The sequence below is a fragment of the Schistocerca serialis genome, chromosome 10 (assembly GCF_023864345.2).
Source record: "Schistocerca serialis cubense isolate TAMUIC-IGC-003099 chromosome 10, iqSchSeri2.2, whole genome shotgun sequence".
NCBI lineage: Eukaryota > Metazoa > Arthropoda > Insecta > Orthoptera > Acrididae > Schistocerca > Schistocerca serialis.
In genome coordinates, this window is record NC_064647.1 from 158,486,712 (window position 1) to 158,509,602 (window position 22,891).

At 40.0% G+C, this 22,891-nt stretch overlaps 1 protein-coding gene across 1 annotated transcript in view; it reads right to left on the reverse strand.

Annotated features, from left to right (window-relative positions):
• Window positions 1-431: 431 nt before the first annotated feature.
• The window catches only part of LOC126424836 (WD repeat domain-containing protein 83), a 55,009-nt gene continuing 32,549 nt past the window's right edge, over window positions 432-22,891 (reverse strand). Inside the window, exons 5-6 of the mRNA XM_050087643.1 lie at window positions 11,124-11,232; window positions 432-2,555 (exon numbers count right to left, since the gene is read on the reverse strand). Coding sequence (XP_049943600.1) covers window positions 2,276-2,555; window positions 11,124-11,232 — 389 coding nt within the window. The 3' untranslated portion in view covers window positions 432-2,275. The remainder of the gene's footprint in view (window positions 2,556-11,123; window positions 11,233-22,891) is intronic.

Here is a 22,891-nt window from a genome sequence, read left to right on the forward strand (position 1 = left end):
TACAGTAGTGTTCTGTGTGGAGGCTTACATCTGTGTACTGCTCGTGAACTGTACTTGGCATGTAGTGAGCAGGGATGAAGGGAGAGCACACAGGGTCTGCTGCGGTGACAGGTGGGGAACGAGCTCTGCCGCCACGTAATGTAAGCACGCAGTATGTCAGCACAAACCTGTGTTTTGAGCTGCCACAAAAGTAGCAACATACACAAGAGGTAATGATCAGTTAAATACTTCATGTTATCGAAACTGAGATCACTGTTTGTACTGACATGTTAAAGAAAGATATTAATTGAAGAAAATTATGTATCAGTTGTCAAAATAAATGTGACAGATAGAAGTACAACTATCAAAACAACTTACTGTTTTTTGAAATTTACTGGATATCACACATTTTAACAAAACATTATTAACTTAAAACATGAACAAAGAAATAAAACTAGAACAAAGAACTCTAGTTCTCTGAAGCTCCGGTACACTTAACAGTTTTATTCTTGCCTATAAGTGTGTTCTCATACTTGTCACTAGTGTCTGAAGTGACAATGTTGACAATAAGGCTACATCCATTACATCGCCGTGCCTCCAGTGCTCCTTCTTGAGCTATTATGCCTTTCTGCAACACTCTGTGCAGTCCTCCTCAGTAACAACGTGAAAGCAACCACCTGCATGATTCAAAAGATTTGCAGAAAACATTTCACTTGTAATGTTGTGTTTTATTCACACTAGCTCTACAGCATTTAAGGCAAAATTGTATGGCGACATATAAATTACTTTGTGGCACTTGCTTGTTGTGTTCTCATCATATTGTATTTTTCTCTTCTCTTATTGGTAGTTTCCTATCATATTTCATGGGTGGTTTGTTGGCTTGACTGTTGTGATAAGGAGCTTTGTTCATGATTATTATGGATAGGGGAGGAAGATTTGGAGGCACAAGTTCGTCCAACTATTTTTCAAAATTAGCAGAATTCGTCTGCCCTTGGTAGTCTTCCAGGGTAGATTTGGCACAAAACTTTAGCTGTGCTTATCTAATGAATCCTGTTTTAGAATCCACACTTTCATCTATTAGTCTTTTGTAGATGCTTCCCCACACAGTAATAACCACACCTTTCTTTTCGTCAGCATTTACCACACATTGGGTTATTGTCCATCCAGGATTCATCCAAATAAAACATTTCTGTGCCAGCCTTCCTAATGTTTTTCATTTCCACGAACAACTGGGGTTGCCAGTGTTCAATGTTCCAATAACAAAGTTATCTTTTTTCACCCTTTCTCAATCGAACACTTGGGTAAGGGAGATGGTACTCCATTTCCAGTCCATTTTCTGTTGAAGAACCGCAGGAAATTTATGCATAGTGGGCACTACCTTTTACGTCAAAATGTATTACTAGTCATTATATACATCTGTCTTTCTATATGAAGTGCTGTGCCAGTAACAAGAGGACGCATTTTAATGTAATTAGGATCATATGCAGAGGTGTTTCAAATTACTGTTTAATTGAACTGCAACTGAAATTAACTGCTTCTTGTCAGGAATTCCTGCGGATACATCTGGGTGATTCCTGCACACTCATAAATTATAGCAACACTAGGCAGACTCTTGCAAGTCTAAGTCATCTCTCTGAGGGACGACTGTAAGAGGTAACAGTTCCTTTTCAGTTTTCTCAGCATCACAGCACTTCACCATTTTCAACACCATTTTCCAGAACTGCTCCTGATAACTGGCTTCCTTTTCCATACTTTGAGTAGAAGGTAACTCCAGCAATAGGCCACTAACTAACTCAATCATTTTCCAAAAAATCACAAAAAATAGCACAACAACACACAGACCGTGGCAGCACAGCTCAGCAAAAAAAGACAATGCAGTCAACACCGGCTAATAGTACTCTGCACAGTTGACAATGAACACCTGCAGATCACTAAAGCACAAAGTCTCCCCACTGCTAATGGACAGAACCAGGCAGTCCATGTGCCATATTATAGTTCTCACACAATATGTCACACTTTCAATAAATAAATGGATATTCTTGTCATTTCCACAAAATCAACATTAGTATTTTAATGTGTGGAAATTATTTTATTAATTGGTAATCTCAGAGTTTAATATTAATGAACTTGGTTTTGTACACGTACAGTGCTGCCGTCAACACTGATTTTGACACTGAGAAACCCGATGCTAGGTACTCAGTTAAATATTAAACATTTATGTACAGGGTAGTAATTAATCAGAATCAGTTTAAAACAGAAATCAGTTTAATCAAAAGTGTAGAACCCTCGCAACGGGTCACACCTCGTCTGCATCGTCTGGGCTTTCTTCCGGCCCCCACAACTTGACCGTGCCTCCGGCAGCTGACAGCAGACCAGACCGCAGTGGGTGTGGGCTCAGGGAAGACACGACACTAGCACTGCCCTTCACCTCTCCGTGCACCAGTGTCTCCGTCAGCTTCTCACGCACTAAGTCCCAGCAGTACACGTGGCCGTCGGCTGACCCGGACAGCACGTGGCGGTCCGTATTATCGACACAGCTCTCCGTCGTAAAGCCAGACACGTCGTGGCCACGGTACCTGCAACAAAATGAGTATACTGGGCATGTTCAGAACGTAAGTGTACCGTGACTATCGTGAGCTGTGATTTTTTTGTTTGTCGAGAGTCGGCAACACTGAGTGGTAGTGGGGAACACCTGACCAGGATGAGCATCGCAGAAACATTGTTGTACATAAACTCACCATGATGTGTCCAGTTGCATGAAACATGTCGGTAAGAAATCCTAACAAGTGTGAGCCACGTGATATGATCCACTCCCTACTCGCAAAAGGAACTTTTGTCTTGAATCAAAACGGTGTATGGCAAAGGTGTCATAAACAGAATAAGTATGTTTAAGTGGAGTAAGCAATTTAGTGGAGGCAGAACAAATGTTTATGCTGAACAGAAGAGTGGAAGACCTTCCATTTTAACTGATGAGTTGGTGCAAAAATTCGAGGAAAATGTTTGCAAAGACTATCAATTGACAGTGGATGAAATTGCTGCAGTGTTTCTACACCACTCCAGAACTCTCTTATACGAGACTATCAGAGAAGCTATGGCATACCGATAACTATGGGGAAGGTGGGCCCCATAACAGCTGACAGAGCAGCACAAGAATAATCGGGTCAATATGGTCCACTAGCTCTTGAACAACCTGAATCGGAAGGTGAGGATTTTCTGAGCTCTACTGTGACTGGAGATGATACATGGGTGGCTCATTACACATCTTAGATCAAAAGATAGTCATCACAATGGCATCCCACCAATTCCCCAGCTGCTAAAAAATTCTAAACGACAATTTTGGGTTGAAAAATTACGGCCTAGTGTTTGGTCAAATTTTTGTTTCAGGGCGAGACCAACACTGCACAATGATGTTGTAGAAGGCCCCCCGCCCCCCTCCCCTCCCCACGGGGAAAAAAATTCCTCAAAAGGAGCATTCAAAACAAAATGAGGGAATGCTGACAAGAGGAGTGTGCTTGTTGTGTGACAACACCTGTTCTCACACAGCCTTAACCACCAAGGCTCTCTTGGACTCATTTGGTTGGGATGTTTCGAACCCTGCCCCCCCCCCCTCCCCCCCCCCCCCCCCCCAACACTCACACACACGTCTTCCCAGACCTGGCACCCACAGATCCTCATCTTTTCAGCAAACTGAAAGCACACATAACTGGAAATAAGTTTTCAGCTGACGAGCAGATGCAGAAAGAGGTTCCTAAGGAGCTGGTCAGATAGCCTGTGCCACAGCTCACCGCACGCACTGAATGGGAAGGCAATTTTGTGGAAAAAAAAATAGTCAACCAGTTTATCAACAATATCCTGTAATTTTTTCAAATGTACTTTTTTAAAAAGATATATATATAATAATCTAGTACACTTGGTGTCTGAACACACCTCATAAACAACTGCACAGACAGCACGGAGTTTCACAAATATGGCTTTTCTTTTTCTACTTATCTTTCTTCTTTTTTGTTTAGCAATAGTGGAAATTCCTGGATAGACAATATGTAAAATAAGGATAACAGAATGACTCACCTATAGCAGTCTGATGTGTCACACATACACACACATAACAGTAACCTGTGTTCATTAGCTTTCAGGCTCTATCTCTTTTTCTAGTGGAAAGTAGATACGTTCACACACACACACACACACACACACACACACACACACACACACACACACACACACACACACACACACACACACACCCAAATACATATCACCCCAGCTGAGGCAGCCATACTGATACATCAAAAAATCGAACGACTTCATTCATGATGTGGTCATAAGCACATGATGTGGCAGCCACAGCAGTGTTAAAAGTCAAAAGTTAGCGAATACTGTTTTCCGTTTCATGTGTTGGTGTACCATACATCAGTCTGCTATAGGTGAGTGGCTGCCTTTCGCTTCTTTATTAATTTTTTTTTCTTTCATTGTGGAATAATGTCACATGATCAGTGAATGTGAAAATATAGTCAAAGACGAGATAACCAGGCAAAATATTAGTCACTCTCTTTACCCTTTTGCTGCTGTAAACGTGTATATGCGTCCTGCTACAGAATACCCCAGGAGCTGTGGGATGGTTATCATTATCACATAATTTGCAATTCACAAGGACATAAATGGGTGTTTCACAAGCAACTGTTGGTTGGATATAAAACCCAATAACTTGACAACAAAATGAGATATTGCTCTGCCCTCAATTTTTAAAAAAATTCACTGAATGTATGAGCTAAATCAACTACTTGCAAACTTTACGCAATGTGTTTTTACCTCTGAAAACTCTGTAAAAATGTTGCATAATATTTTACTTGATTTGATTAAGTGCAGTAACTACGGCATATAATGAAAATAAATTCAATTCTTTATTGAGCAAAGATATCAAATTGTAAAAGGTGCAAAATTCAATTTTTTCCCCGTAGTAGTTTTCTTAAAATCAGATGATAAGTATTTCATAGCAGCCAGCAAGTCCACACGGACAGAACTAGGTGCATCATGTGCAATCATCAGTCAGATGTAGAGCCTAATAACTTGAAAATGAAATGAGATGCCGTTCTGCTCTCAACTTTAAATGAAATTTTGGTATCTTATCTCCAATTTGTTCAATGCAATGTGAGTGCTTAAATCAACCACATGCCACATTTACGAAATGGATTATTAAATCTGCATTTTTTTAAAAAAATGCATGTAGTGGTTTACTAATTTGATGCAGCACATTAGCTATGAGAAATAATGAAAAGAAATTTGGTGCTTTATGAAGCAAAGATATCCGACTATAAGATGTGCAAAAAAAAATTTTTTTTTTTACCTAATAATTTCTTTAAAATCAGATGATCAAGTACTCCAATGCAGTCGGTACACCATCTCTCGGCAGAGGCAGCAGCATTTGGCAAGCAGCCATAATAAAATCTGCATCAGGCACAGAATGCAGAGAGCAGGTCTGTAGCAGTGAAGTAGTTAAAAACATATACTGGTATCTTTGAAGTGCTGTAGATGGTGTACAACTGGTACGTGGCAGTCTAGTCACCCTCCACCAGTTATATAAGTCATGGCAGTGACGAGGTTTGTACGTGCCTGTTGGTTGTATGGAAACGGCACAGGAAGAGGGATTGACGTGGAGACGTGACGAAATGGCATCAAAGAGCTACTGTGTTTGGATGTGTCCATGACCACACTGCAAATGAAACTGCCTGATTTGTCAAAGTATCCATTCAAACTGTCCAGTATGCCTAGTTTGTAAAAATGTTGTAATGTACTGGATGACAAGTTCACAATTGACGCTTGGCCACAGTGGCACTTAAAGCTGTTTGTATTCAATGCACATAATAACACAGAAACTGGTGGCATGTAGAGTTGTACAATGAGTTGTGACTTCACCTCTTTTCAAGTCGCACAAGGTGTCAAGTACCTCGACAGTTCAATACGCTTCTAGCGAGCAGTGTGCAAAGCAGGTAGCTCAGGTTGGGGATGATTCTGTGATCCTTTGGTGTTGTTTCTCATAATGTGATTTAGGCCTTCTCATTCAGGTTACCATGCACATGAACCAGGAAGTTTATTTCAACAGTTTCAGTAACCCATTGTAGTCCTTTCTTCTACGTCCACGTGATTATGCTGTGGACACCCCACCCTTCCAAAAACGACTACAGCTGTGTCCATGGGCCACATACATTCGGTCCCAGTTTGTCGTGCACCGTGCACTCGGGTTTTTATCACTTCCACTGGCCTGTTAATCCTATAAAAAGGGTTTGGGAAAAGCAGATTAACTCTTTTGCTGCTCTCTGTGTCCCCTGCTGAGCGCTGTTTTGCTGTCACTGTACTGCTCACTAAAGTCTGCTACTCTGCCGAGAGATGGCACTCTGACTGCTATGGAATACGTCTCATCCAATTATACGAAAACTATTTGACGAAAAAATTTGATTTTTGCACATCTTACAGTCTAATATCTTTGCTCAATGAAGGACTGAATTTCTTTTCATTGCATCAAATGAAGTAAACCTTTGCACGAAATTTTAATGACTCTGCTGAGGTAAAAACGCATTTTGTAAACTTGGTGTAGGGTCGATTTTAGCTCATACATTGAGCAATACTGAGAGCAGAATCATACCTCATTTTGTTCTCGAGTAATTGGTTTTTATATCTGCTGGGTGGTCACACTCAACACCCCATTTCTGTCCTTGCACATCACGAATCATTTGGTCATAACAACTGTCAATTTCATAAATGGCAAAACAAGGATTTGTGAAAATCGTAGCACGCAAAAAGGCACATATATTGAATGATAAATACTCAAAACTTTTATATTCTCAAATATATGGAAGTAACTCGTCTGCAGTATTGAGGTTGGCGAAAAGGGACGCCTGAACATGTCAATAGTGCTTAAGGGACATGTTTAAACATGTCCTCAGCACCAGGGGAGCAGTGCACCATGACAAGTTCACTGGTACACTGCAATCAAAGGGTTGACCATAGCCATCAACATCTGCACAATTTTGATGCTCTGTGGGATCTAATCATCAATGAATGGCTTCAGCCAGATGTGGTATCCCTGCTTTGAAGTGTTATACAGTATTAGCACGCTGTCACTTGGCGCTGAGTAATTTTTTTGTCTGTTGTGCTTATAAATGTACAGTATTTTAGAGGCAAAATTTATTGGTCTTCATTAATGATATTCGTCATTGTCAGGTCACAGCTCCAGTTCTCCAGATGCCGGTGATGAGCCTCAGCCAACTTTTTCTATCCCTGCACAGCTCTTGTTGATCCTATTTCCTTTTTAGTATTGTAAACTCAGAAATAAAAGAACCTGTCCTGGAATTTTCCTGAGAAAGGGAGTAGTTTTGAGAAAATTGATTTTGTAGTTTTATACTTTATAAAAACATATAATTGCAATCACTATAACTTGTCGTTTTGTAAGACCACTAAATACTTACTTTTTCCTCTGTACTTTATACACCTGCATTTCTGCTGCTGCTGTCTTCTATACCAGTTTCAGAATTGTGTCATGGGTCGCAGATGAAGTAGGAACAGACTTATACAAAGAATGAAATTCCTCAGGATTGCCTCACTTTTTGCAAACTGTATCAGTCACTTCTTTTTCTTTTCTATTATTGAAGGAATCTCAGGATGGAGATCTTGTAAGTCAATATGTGTTGTATTTAAAGGATGTCCTTTCCCAAATGTATGTACTTCTTTACAATCCGGTGGATAATTGTAAGTTTATAACCAAGTACAAGAACACTGCAGCTATATTTTGATTCCTGTCCTGACCCCCACATATGTCAAGAAGAATAAAAGATGTTTTACATCTGGATGAATCTCTTTAATATACTTCATGATGCAAGTGCTTATTTCTGAACTATCCTTCTTTCAGTTTAGATCAGTCCATGCATAGCAGAATGCATCATTTGTCTCAGAAAATTCATAGACAGTAACACTGTATGTACAGATTATACATCTGACTAACTGTATGTACAGATTATACATCTGACTAATTTCACTTGAAGGTATTTGCAAGACAGATTGTAAATCAAATGTGGAATACATAAGTGTCTTGTCTGCCTTGCATTCCTGCTATATAGAATATTCAGTTACGCAATAAACAGATTTCTGCCACATTATTCAACTTCTTAGAGTGAGAATTGCACTCAACTGGTTTCTCTAGATGAAAGATGCTCGTCTTCTGTTACAGAATGTACTGTATAAGTAACCCAAAAATGACCAAATCCTCGCATAATGGGTTTTTGCAGTAAGCTCACGATCATCATCAGCAAACACCATTTTTTTATTGTAAAATCTCATCACCAGTTTTGCAAACCCTCGTCACCCGTTTTGTAAAGGCCTCGTCACTACTGCTTTGAAGGCCAAGCTGGCACTGTTGTTACAGTAGGCAAAGTTAGTGAGTTCGTGAAATGGCTTCTGGTGCAGTACACTGCTAAGACAGTTTCTCTCTGCCCCTGTTACACAGCTATGCCACAGGGTCAGGTAACAGCATAGGAGAACGAAGGTTCTACAGCACTCCAACAAATTAGTAACAAAGTCACACAAATTTTACTTATCTTTGTGATTTGTCAAATAATGAACTCTGCAATACTGCATGTTTACACAAAAAAGGTCCTCAATGGCTAAATGTAAATAATCATACATAAACTTCACAGTTCATAGCAAATGCAATTTACAAAAACTGTCTGCTCACTTTTAAGAGTTCACTATATGACGTACCCTGTCTAAGTCAGCCCTGGACAATGATCTATAACCAAGTGGGCAAAAGATGCTCTTCTATCTTCCGAGTAGGCTTTTGCCTCTTGTCGTCCGGTCAGCAATTGGCCGAGGCAAGTCGATATCTTCATCCTCAGCACCGGCCATGGCACTTAGGTAAGTGGTGTGGACCTATGGCACTGGCACCAGCTCGCACCATTGTGTCTGTAGTGCTACTGCCCTGGCTGTGTCTTGTTTGGATGACGCAGTACATTGTTTTCAATTCAGGTCCCTATTTCTCCCATATCTTTCTCATAACAACATCCATCACAATGATTAACAGCTGTGGAGGCAAGGCACTCCCCAGCTGGACTCCACATTTGGTCTTAAGATCAATATTACGAAGATTGAAGTACAAACTACGCAAGACAACATCAGAGTAAGCATCCAGACATTACGGCCATCCACCTTTAGATTGATTTGGTGCACTTTTCCAATACATTCTTTACCAAATATCCTCTCCATTCCAGCATACCTATGGCATCCTGGCATCATTGATGATATGTCTTATATTCTCGTATCTTGGCCTGCCACACTGATCTTTCTTTCAACCATCCTGAGCCACGTGCATGTTACAATTGATTTCTGTTTCCAAGTGATGGGTGGGTCGGTGTTTCATGAGAGGGTGAGCAGTCACTTGCAGAGTTCATTTAACTGACGTGTGTGCTCCTTCAGAATCTGAATGTTTGTCTGCTGCTTGACAGACTAAGTGGGGTCTCTCACCACGGACAGAGGACTGATTTATCATGTTGTTTGTGGCTGTGGAAACAGTGTGCATCTGCCATTTGAAGAATTATTGGTTCCCTCCACCCTCACGACTGTGGGCTTGCGTCTTCGGAGTCAGCACGTTTTTCATTTTGGCTGCCTCGATTGTCGCAGAATTGGTGTCAGGGCTTACGTGCAGTTGGGATTGGCATATCAAGTAAATGGTGTGCATATGACAATTCAAGAATTTTTGTTTTCCTCTGCCTTCATGGTCACAGGTCCGCATCTTCAGAGTCAGCACATTTCTCACTTTGCTGCTGGCATTTACTTACAGCCACACACAGACATACCAAGAAAAGTTTAATACTTCTGCTACGTGTAACTAAAGGGCCATTCGCATTCTCGAAATCTCTTGTTCATCAGCAACATTCAGTCGGGGATCTCATGTACAATGTTGCTTAGCTGTGGGCAGTGACAATAACAGTTGTCGTAGACCTCTAGCTGGATCAGCATTCAGTGTTAATACTTTAATTCCAAGCTATTTTAAGCTTACTGTAAAAAGGCAAACAGAAATTGTATTTTAATGCTGATTATTTGGTATAAGTCTTATGCCTATCGATTTATAAGCTCCCCCCCCCCCCCCCCCCCCCCCCATTATGTGCTTTTGTGCAAAACCTCATGTTTTAAAATTGGCGATTGCTTCTTATTATCTGTTCCACTTAAACTGCTATGGTAAGTTTTTAAATTCAAGATTATTGTGCTGAGGTATGCATATTTCTATGGTTTATTTCAAGTTGTAAGACCCTTGTAAGATCTTCTGGTGCGTAATTTGCAGACATTAGATTTAAAAGAACCGAGTGATGTATGAGCTTGCTCAAGTTGGCAGCCTGACATCAATGCACCATTTGCTTTTAGCTCTTTTGTAACTTATTTTTCTGAAACTTGTGAACTTGTTAATGTTCATTCTCTTACTCTTTACCATACCTGAAAGTCATATGTAGAAGCTTAAAGTATTTGGTAAATGTTGGCATAGTCAAGTTTGGAATTATTCATGATTTTATAGTGGCTGTTATAAAACCTCCTGTGACTTGTTTTTTGTTGATGTTAAAATGCTGTTGAAACAAATAAATATTATTAAAAGCTTTAGATTTCTTTTTTCTTTTCCACACTTACCACTTCTAGATCTAAGCTTCCTATCATTTCAAATCCCTTAATCACAGTTTTAAGCCACAATTTGTGTTGTGATATGTCGTCATCATCAACATCATCATCATCATCACCATGTAGTCTTTTCAAGAAGCTGGTACAATGTTTCAAAAAGATTTGCCTCTATCTCTTTCTGGCTGCACAGATGTCATAAGACAGTGTAAGTATGTCATCAATCCCATCCACAGGTCACCAAAATGTAGAAATTTCTAAAAGCAAAAAAATATTCTCATTTCTAACAATCAGCTCTTTGCAAGATTCCCAAATTGCTTCATGATCCATAAACAGTTACAGAAAAGTTGTTACACGGGTATGAATCACCCATCAAGATAACTGTTCACAACCATTTACCAAGTAGTAACTATTTCTCCATGAAAACAAAATCTACTAGTCACAGAACCTTACATTTTGTAATTGATTCGATTTACTTGTGACGCAATACTTACTCTCCGAGAAGCTCCCCCGTGTCCCTGTCCAGCAACCTGATCGTAGAATCTGCGCCACTCACCACGACACACTGTCCGTCCCGTGTTTGACTGACACATGTCACCGGCTCTGTAACAATGGGAGCACTTGATTCAGTCAAAAGAAGCTTTCAAACTTGACATTAGCACATATGCACCAGTAGCAGTTCTCCAGGGAACAAAAAAAAAGTCAGTACAAAATTCACAGAAAGCTGATACAGCAATTTGAAAAGCACAAAAAAAAGACCATCAAAATAAAATAAAAACACAAAAATGATTTACAACGGCATATACAACAAATATCATTATTATGCCCCTTAGTTCTTTTTCTTACTTCCTCTTATCTTATCTTTTTTCTTTAAATATTTTTTTAACACTTAGTGAGATTGGGAATTCTAAAACCTCAATACCAAGACAGAGGTTGATAAGATTATCTGTGGACAAATTTAGAAATACAAATGAACTAATTTCACATTGCACCAATCTGGTTATCTTTTTTTGTTTGATCATCTTAGTATCATTTATTTTGTGTGTCTCCTCTTACAATTAAATGAATCCTTTCTCTCAGTATTACAATGGTGTCTGTGATCTGGTCTGATGAGTACTAATGGTGGTCAAGAAGTGAAATTTGTGTTTGTCGTCTACTTCTCCATAAGGAAGAAGACAAATGAAATGAGAATAAAGACAAAGATATTATCTTGCATATTATGTATAGTTTGCTAAATGTTTACTCTGGAATGTTCATTTTAATGTAACTATTAAATACACTGTCTGCCGAAAGATGAAGCTCCCCACAAGACACCGAGCGAGGTGGCGCAGTGGTTAGTACACCGGACTCGCATTCGGGAGGACGACGGTTCAATCCAGTCTCCAGCCATCCTGATTTAGGTTTTCCACGATTTCCCTAAATCATTTCAGGCAAATGCCGGGATGATTCCTTTGAAAGGGCACAGCCGATTTACTTCCCCATCCTTCCCTAACCCGAGCTTGCGCTCCGTCTCTAATGACCTCGTTGTCGACGGGACGTTAAAAAAAATCCTAACCTAACCCCCCACAAGACATGTCCGGACATCAGTATAACTTGTACACATACACCAAATTGGTGGGTATGTAGGTGATTCCCTGTGACAGGCAGAACAGCCATCACAGTGCATTAATGCTGTTTGTATTTAGTGTTGTTACCAGGGTTGGTAAGGTATTAAAAGCATATGATACTGAGTGATCTCAAGTGAGACAGTACTACCAGCACCTGACAGTTTCTGGGCCTCCCATTTGTCTGTGCAATATCCAGATTTGTGGGCATTCGGATATGACAATGGCTCAATGCCAGGCTGCACTGGAATGTGAGGGCGGGGAGACTCGGAGTCAAAGTTCCTGTCAAACACATCCGACTACCACACAGGAGGAATGCTGTATTGTGCTCAAAGCACATGGTAACCACGTCACATTTGCTCCTGTCAGCCAAGAACTAGTAGGGGACTCCCTGCAACACTCTGTGTCATCCGGCATCACTGATTGGAGACTAGCAGAAGCTGGACTGGGAAATTCCTGTTTTTGTATATAAACAAAGATGATGTAACTTACCAAACGAAAGCGTTGGTATGTTGATAGACACACAAACAAACACAAACACACACACAAATTTCAAGCTTTCGCAACCCACGGTTGCTTCATCAGTAAAGAGGGAATGAGAGGGAAAGACGAAAGGATGTGGGTTTTAAGGGAGAGGGTAAGGAGTCATTCCAATCCCGGGAGCGGAAAGACTTACCTTATGGGGAAAAAAGGGACACACACATATCCATCCACACATATACAGACACAAGCAGACATATGTCTGCTTGTGTCTGTATATGTGTGGATGGCCGAGACATATGTCTGCTTGTGTCTGTATATGTGTGGATGGATATGTGTGTGTGTGCGCGAGTGTATACCTGTCCCCTAAGGTAAGACTTTCCGCTCCCGGGATTGGAATGACTCCTTACCCTTTCCCTTAAAGCCCACATCCTTTTGTCTTTCCCTCCCCTTCCCTCTTTACTGATGAAGCAACCGTGGGTTGCGAAAGCTTGAAATTTGTGTGTGTGTGTGTTTGTGTGTTTTTTATTGTGTCTATCTACCAGCGCTTTTTCGTTTGGTAAGTCACAGCATCTTTTTTTAATATATATGCTGTTTCTTCAGGTCGATATTCTTCAAAAGCAGTTGTTGAAAATGATGAACAAAAATTTAAATGACAATGTTGGTCGTTGCGGTGGGTGGAGACGTCTGAGGGGAAATGCTGTTGTCATCAGTGCTACCGAGAGAAACTGCAACATTTAGCTCCACTGTGCAATTTTGACACTACAAATGCTATGTCGCTGGTGTTTGCAGAAATGGAAAAACAGGGAAGTCAACTTGAAGTGTTCCACACAAATCTGGTACGAGACAAAACCGAACGATGGATCTGTCCGACACCTTTTATTGTGCCACTTACATGCAGCTACCATTGTTAGCAAAGTGGTCATCGCCAAGTGTGACTGTGCATCATATTCCATTCAATTCTTGCTCTAATGGGGATAGGTGGGCTGTTTGCTTGTTTATTTACAGAACAACTAATAATAAATCAATATTTATATAATATAATATGTTGTTGTGGTCTTCAGTCCTGAGACTGGTTTGATGCAGCTCTCCATGCTACTCTATCCTGTGCAAGCTTTTTCATCTCCCAGTACCTACTGCAACCTACATCCTTCTGAATCTGCTTAGTGTATTCATCTCTTGGTCTCCCTCTACGATTTTTACCCTCCACGCTGCCCTCCAATACTAAATTGGTGATCCCTTGATGCCTCAGAACATGTCCTACCAACCGATCCCTTCTTCTGGTCAAGTTGTGCCACAAACTTCTCTTCTCCCCAATCCTATTCAATACTTCCTCATTAGTTATGTGATCTACCCATCTAATCTTCAGCATTCTTCTGTAGCACCACATTTCGAAAGCTTCTATTCTCTTCTTGTCCAAACTATTTATCGTCCATGTTTCACTTCCATACATGGCTACACTCCATACGAATACTTTCAGAAATGACTTCCTGACACTTAAATCAATACTGGATGTTAACAAATTTCTCTTCTTCAGAAACGCTTTCCTTGCCATTGCCAGCCTACATTTTATACCCTCTCTACTTCGACCATCATCAGTTATTTTGCTCCCCAAATAGCAAAACTCCTTTACTACTTTAAGTGCCTCATTTCCTAATCTAATTCCCTCAGCATCACCCGACTTAATTAGACTACATTCCATTATCCTTGTTTTGCTTTTGTTGATGTTCATCTTATATCCTCCTTTCAAGACACTGTCCATTCCATTCAACTGCTCTTCCAAGTCCTTTGCTGTCTCTGACAGAATTACAATGTCATCGGCGAACCTCAAAGTTTTTATTTCTTCTCCATGAATTTTAATACCTACTCCGAATTTTTCTTTTGTTTCCTTTACTGCTTCCTCAATATAATATAATATAATATATAATATATAATATATAATATATAATATATAATATATAATATATAATATATAATATATAATATATAATATATATATATATATATATATATATATATATATATATATATATATATATATATAATATAATATAATATATAATATATAATATATATAATATAATATATAAATCAATATTTAAATATAAAAACAAAGATGAGGTGACTTACCGAACGAAAGCGCTGGCAGGTTGATAGACACACAAACAAACACAAACATACACACAAAATTCAAGCTTTCGCAACAAACTGTTGCCTCATCAGGAAAGAGGGAAGGAGAGGGGAAGACGAAAGGAAGTGGGTTTTAAGGGAGAGGGTAAGGAGTCATTCCAATCCCGGAAGCGTTAAGACTTACCTTAGGGGGAAAAAAAGGACAGGTATACACTCGCACACACGCACATATCCATCCACACATACAGATGTCTGTATGTGTGGATGGATATGTGCGTGTGTGCGAGTGTATACCTGTCCTTTTTTTCCCCCTAAGGTAAGTCTTTCCGCTCCCGGGATTGGAATGACTCCTTACCCTCTCCCTTAAAACCCACTTCCTTTCGTCTTCCCCTCTCCTTCCCTCTTTCCTGATGAGGCAACAGTTTGTTGCGAAAGCTTGAATTTCGTGTGTATGTTTGTGTTTGTTTGTGTGTCTATCAACCTGCCAGCGCTTTCGTTCGGTAAGTCACCTCATCTTTGTTTTTATATATAATTTTTCCCACGTGGAATGTTTCCCTCTATTATATTGATATCATTAATTTAAATCAATATTTAAATATACAGCTCTAAAACTGGCACTATACTTCCAATATGTGGCCGATATTTTTTATAGGCAGGTATGTCAATATTTTTTCTGCCGATAAATTAATACTTTTTTTTTCAATATATCAAGAGCCGATAATGACATTTTTTTAAAATATCAATATATCGGATTCCCAATATTTTTAAAAATATCAACAGTTCTAGCATGTACTGCTGACAAATGGTGTTGAACTGTGTTCAGCAACGAATCGCCATTCTGTGCCATGCCAGATGACTGTCACTGTGGATTACGGTAATGATCCGGGCAGGGTCCCATTTTTTCTAATTTTTTAGAGGGGTGCAGCTGTGCTACTCCCGGCATCACGGTGCGGGGAGTTCCAGGTACGATGTTGGGTCATGGGTGGTAGCAATTGCAGGAACTCTGGCACTACAGCAGTATGTCACTGGCATCCTGCATCCTCGCGAGACAGTATTGTGGTGTCATTTTTCAACAGGACAATGCTCATCCACACATGGCACATATTTTTTTTGCAAACTGTCTGTGTAATCCTGAGGTAATCATGTGGCCAGTAAGCCTGCCACATCTGTTGTCCATAGAACGTTTGGGAACAGCTCGGACATTAACTCCGTACCACTGCCAGTATCCAGGATATTAAGGATCAGTTACAATAGCTGTAGGGCAGCTTGCCTAAAGAGAGGACACAATGGATTTGTAACAGCCATCCCAACTGAATCAGTGCACACATCCAGAGTAGAGGCGGGTGCAACACAAATGAAAAGTGCTTATGGAAGTACCGGCGGGGATTTTCCTGGTAGAGATTTTTTACTTGAAGCCACTTCGGTGACTTGCACATCGATGATGATGAAATGATGATGGCACACACACACACACACACACACACAGACGCCCAAGAGGAGAAATTGTCCTTACTCATTGTGGTAGAAGATGAGCTTCTTCACACAGGACTTCGAAATAACTTCTTTATGTAAATGAATAAAATAACTTCTTCATAGGAAGAAAAACAAATAAATCTGCTCTTGGAAAACTATGAAATTTCATTATGGGAAGAAAAGACGTTAAGTCAAATTAGTCAGGAAGAGAAATGGAATGAAAACTCATCTAAAAGAACCAAAGATCATTCCCCTTAAAGACACAATTGAAATATATTGTGAAGAAAATGCAGAGCCAAGACGCTTTATGGGAGACAGAGCAAATTTTTCTTGAGAGATAACAATAAGGCTTTCCTCGAAGAGGAAGGAAAAGCCCCCTTGTATAAGAACATCAGTCTACTTTACTGAGCGAGATTTGCAAATAATTGCAGCCAAATTCTTTATATTTCTGTTGTAACAGCTTTGCAGCCAGACAGACATGCCAGTCTGGTCGTAATATATGAGTATTTTCTAGAAGTTTGTTTAAGCAACTGGCAGACAGCTAGATGTGCATGCGCAGAGCTGAAATCGCGTATAAGCAGCGCGTCTGTCCGCTTCTGGCTAGTTGGAGTGTGGCTGTTTGGTGTATAAGCAGTGAGAGCAAGCAGCCAGAATCTACTTAAAAAAAAAATCTTTCTGGTGCTGCCAAGGTGCCACATTTGCACATGCGCATAGCTGTCTTTGTTAGAAGGAGGGGGGGTGGGGGGTGGGGGGTGGGGGGAATTTCATGTGACTCGTCTTTTGTTCGTGGCACGTTATCAGTCATTTCGAAGCTATGACAGGTCCTGTGTTCGGCTATTTCACGTTTACACTACATTGTTAATAGTAAGGTAAGAAAATCAGATGTTTACCCATCACTATGCGCAGCATTCTAACCAGAAATGGGACGAGAAGCGTTTCAGCAGTGCAATGACCAAACAAGGATTTTTATGTCATCACAGCAGCGCATGTGCACTAAAGCCTGTTTTTAGTGCTTGAAAGTAGCAGTCTGGTAGCTGCTTAAACAAACCTAAGTAGTATCGCAGAAGGTGCCATGTGGTAAATATGGGGCAATCTTTTGCGAATCGACGACAATGTATTCCTTTGATCGATGCACATGAAACAGTGTTCCAGGACATATTATAAGCACATTTAACAGCTACTTTAGTGCAGTACAGGTCCAGTGCCACTCCAATTCAAAAGTTTCTCTTGCGTCACCATGATAAATGGGCTCATACTCCCACATCCTTTGTAAATTTGAGTCGATGTTGTTATAACTGAAATAACATCACACAGCTTCTCAAGTTGTGAAATTCCATTTTGTTTGCTCCTCCCCTTTGGGACACTTTACTTTTTTTGTTGAACACTGTATAATCGAATAAACTTTTACCAACCACGGAAGTGGAAAAGGACATATATACTACTACTTACTACACTGCAAGATTCTATACTACTGTGAGAAACTCCTGCAAAATAAAAGACTGAGCCGCAAGGAAGATTAGGGTTTAACTTCCTGTCAATGACACTGTCATTAGAAACAGATCAGAAGCTCTGAGCAGGGAAGGAAATCCACTGAATCATCTCACTCAGAGTGTGCCACGAGACAGTGTTTCAACTCAGATATTGAAATCTCATGTTAATCACTTAAATTTTTCAGTTCTGCTGGAAGCCTATTGAAAATGATACTTACAAAATAGTGTGCTCCCTTCTGTACAATGGTTAAAGTAGTACAAATTGTTTTCCCATCTTGCATTCACTGACTGAATGAGACAGCTCACTGTGAGTTGACTCCATATTATTCATATAAAATTCCACGAGGGGTATAAGTGCAGGGACTGCAGAGTTACAATCCTGAGGTGCTTTGTAAGAAATCCTATCCTTGTGCTGTCTGTTCTAACTAAAATGGTCATCTGCTTTACAGCTTCTAGTCGCAACCATGACCCAGGCATCAGCTTCATATTTTACTAGAATGCATAATTATCCTCAGCCTCTCGATTAATCACTGTGATTAAGATCAAATTCTGAGTTTTACTTATTTATTTTTTCAAAAGATGTTAACAAAATACATAAACATGTTCATTACACATTCCCACTGCAGGTACAGAAAATGATATTTGTCATATGACTTCCTCCTTCGCACTGGCATACAAGAGATCTGTCCACGAAATTCACTTTGAGTGTCTGCCAAGACTCCACTTGCATTTTGCCAACATCATGTCAAATTTTCTCTTTTAACTTGGGGATGTTTGGGGTTTACTGACACACACCAGTCATTTAAGATAATCTCAGATAAAATTTTGCACAGATGACAAGTGGCACCAACTTACTAAAACCACAGTTCTTGAACATCTGTCCCACTGGAATGAGTCCACAAACAGTTATCATCAAACACTATTGGTTTCCAGTAACTGCCACAGCTTGTCCTGCCACATCTCCAAAAAGTAAAGGCTGATGATGCCACTCATCTGAAAGACACATCAAACTGTCACTCAGTGTGGATGCATTTCCTTCTCTTCAACAGTGCAATGATTTACTGTCCCAGATAAATCAGTTCTGTTTATTCACAAATCGATTTAAGTGGAAGTGCATCTCATCATTAAAGAAATGACCCACCCCCCTCCCCCAGGAAATACTATTAAAATCCCAATGATCAGCTGCCAAAGCATTCGCAACAAAGTCCCAGTATTTGAAGCAGTGCTAGAAAGCAGTGGAGCTTACAGTGTTCTGGCTAAAACCTGAAACTGACAGCAGTGAGAATTTTGGGGTAAAACCATAAATAGAAAGGATAGGATAAACTCAAATCTACCGAGATAAAAATTGAAGTTGCATGCTAGATTGTTTGGGCAAGACTAAGTATCAAAGAACAGCACAAATTTCTAACTGGTTCCTTCTACTGACCACCAGACTCACTCCTAGGTGTAACCGTAGAGAAAAACATTGAAGGTCACCCAACAACTCATTGGGACGACTAGTTTTATGAGTGGTAGGCACGGCAGTACAGACTGTGAAATAATACTAAATACTTTCTCTAAGAACTACCAACAGTCTGTTCAAAATTACTTTAGGATTGACAGCTACGGAGGAAGTAGTAGGGTGAGTTCCACGCAGAAGGTGCGGCGTGCATTCTGCCAATCCAATAAGACCTGTAATCACAGAAAACACTGGTATTTGCTATGCCTTCACCCCAATCACCACAATACTTTACACCTGCATTACGCTTCAGTCTCAGGCTTATTAAGGTCCTGTGCGAGCATCTGTTGCACCATGTGACAGTGTATCTTTTCATTTACAGTTCCGGAAGTCACGATTTTATTTGTTGTACAGTACTAAAAAATGTCAGAAGCAAGTTCGTAGAAAGTTGTGAGCGGAAAAGTTTGAAGTCGCTCACTTGGCCAGTTTTGATATTTTAACAAGAAAGTAAATATCACTGATTGTAATATAATTGCTGCAATACTGAGACACTGTTTTTTTTTTTTTTTTTTTTTTTTTTTTTCCCTCTCTCAATACTGGTTGGCCTATTTAAGATAATTTTTCTTGTCGCAATAAACATGCATAAATCTTATTTTCCTTACGTTAGAAATAAGTAGGCAGATCAAAAAACTGAATAATAGATTAACGATAAATCTAGCAATACATTTCTTGTAATGAAACCACGTGAGTGACAACTTAGTACTTGAGTGGACCACTGTGTGTCACATTTAACTGACATTATCTTGAGTTAGAAAACACAGACACAGCTCCAGTTTGGAGCACATGAAAATATGGTGTACTCGAAGAGTTTCTTCTCATGTGTTCACCTAACCTCAACAACAGAAAGGTTTCTAAAAGAGAGAGAGAGAAAGAGAGAGAGAGAGAGAGAGAGAGAGAGAGAAATCAATAACAATGTCAAGAAATGTATTTTTGCAGACTGTCCGTATACCATCTTAATAATTTGTTTCCATAAATAAAACTAAGACAAAAACACAGACTGCATTTCCAGAACACACCAAAGCCAATATTATATTTTTAAACTGAACAGCTTGCGAGTATGTGCGAGCTGAATAAAATGTAAGATTATGCATGTGTTATGTACGGGACACGACAACTCTGTTTCACACCTCCACGTGCTCCTGCTCCAATGTCAGTCCTAGAGTAATTTTCATGGCTGTGTGAATTTGCCTTATGCTGCTGTGTAAGGCGTGTGACCTTGAAGCGGACTTAGCCGCTGAGCGAGGCTGCCGGGCAACAGGGGCCCTAGTATTACTAGGCCCGTGTTGCTGGAAAATCAAACTGGCTGTGTGAATTTGCCTTATGCTGCTGTGTAAGGCGTGTGACCTTGAAGCGGACTTAGCCGCTGAGCGAGGCTGCCGGGCAACAGGGGCCCTAGTATTACTAGGCCCGTGTTGCTGGAAAATCAAACTGGCTGTGTGAATTTGCCTTATGCTGCTGTGTAAGGCGTGTGACCTTGAAGCGGACTTAGCCGCTGAGCGAGGCTGCCGGGCAACACGGGCCCTAGTATTACTAGGCCCGTGTTGCTGGAAAATCAAACTGCCCGTTGCGCAATCGGGGACTGATAAGGCGCGCTGGTGCTGCGCGCACGGGTGGGGGGCAGGAAGTACATCCTGTTCTGAGGCAGCAGCAGGCTCATTCGACTCGGGGCAGCCGCACGGAGCACACAGCCATGCCGTACAGGAGGAGAATGTATAGAAGAAGGAGCAGATTGCCAGTGTACAAGACAGTGGACACTTTCAGTTTTGTTCCTAATAATGTTTCTCAAGAAGAACTACTGACTGGTCCTATCACATTTGTGGGATGCAAGATTAATTTTTCTTGTACTACGACTGAACTTGTAACTGGTAATTCATGGTTAACACTTGCCATAGTAGGAGGTAGTGATAAAGCATTACAAGGACTAGAATCGTACTATGATCCACAAGCCCACTTACGATGGAAACAAAAAGGGTACGACAAACTATCCTCCCTCATTCAAAGTTCAAATAAAAAAGACTGATGGATCACAATACAGAAACTGTATTAATAACACCTGATATCTATGGAGTGGGGTAGTTTTATTTACATGCATTTCCACAGCAATAGGTTGATCAGCAGTATAAAAACAACAATAACAAGGACTAAACAGAACAATGAATACATAGAACTGATGTCAATTAGTACAAATTGTAATCTGAAACAAATTCCCAACCATGCCTTGGACTCATGAAGAATGTGCAACATACTGGAATCATTTTTGGTAAACGGTTATTTTCTCACCAACTCTTGTGATTTTTTGTGAAGGGGAAGTACCCTAGGTTTTAATGAGTGAGTTTGCAAGAATCGAAATATGTGACATAAATAGCCATATTTTTTGATTGCACTGATTTAGATGCATAACATTTTTACACCACCAAAAAACCAAAGACCTCAGTATGTGACAAATTTCAACTTGATATGTCTACCTATTTCTGAGAAAAAGGAGTCTCAACAAATGGACAACAGACATAGTGTGTGATAGCAAGTAACAAAAAATTTTTTCTTCATATGATTTACTTACAAATTAACAGTTTTCAGATTTTTTCATTTGGTTGTAATATGAAACCTTACTTCTTGGCAAATACCGTGATTCTAGGTCAACAGAAAGTACCCTGTAGATTGTGATGAGCAAGTTTGTGAATATCAAGAAATGGTACATAAATGAGTGTCTTTTGACTGCTTTGACTTATAAGCTTCACTTGTTTTACATTGCAAAGGGACCGTAGACCTTAACATGTGATATAAATTATAACTTAACACCTCTATTTGTTCCTCAGAAAAGAGGTTCTGAACAATCAGGCAGACAGAAAGATGGACAAAAAGTTATCCTGTAAGTGATCCTTTTTCACTGGTTGTGGTATGGAACCCCAAAAAGGGAGGAAGGCTATGCAGCATTCAAACTCTAGAAAATATTAATGCAGTATGGTGTTTATTTCAGCAGTTTCCTGAGAGATATGCTCGAAAATACACTATAGCTCATCAGTTATCCAGCTGAAGTGTGCATCAAATTTTGCAACAGGAGTTGCGGTTTCATCCAAACAAAACGGTTGTTGTTCAACAATTGTCTGAGCATGATTATGACAATTATGTGAGGTCATGCGAAACATTCGAGAAAATGTACCTGAAGATGCCGTGGTCCTTTGTGGTGATTCAGCATATTTCTATTTATTGGGATTCATTAATCATCAATATTTCTGTTATTGGAGTGGACAGAACCATTGTGAACTTCAAGAAAAACCACTACATAACAACCGCGTTACTGTATGGTGCGAACTTGGAAGAGTTGGGATAACTGGTCCTTAGTATTTTGAAGAGGATGGTGCTAATGCGACAGTCAACTCTCAATAATACACACGTGATCAACACTTTTCTTTTTTTTTCCCAGCAAGATTCAGGGAACTGCAGATTGACAAAGTATGGCTTCAGCAGTACAGAGCCACTGCTCACACAGTTCAGATTTCTCTCCAAGTGCTGAGACAGATGTTTACCAGACACTTAATCTCTTCACATGATGACATCCCCTGGCCAGCACTATCACTGGACCTTAA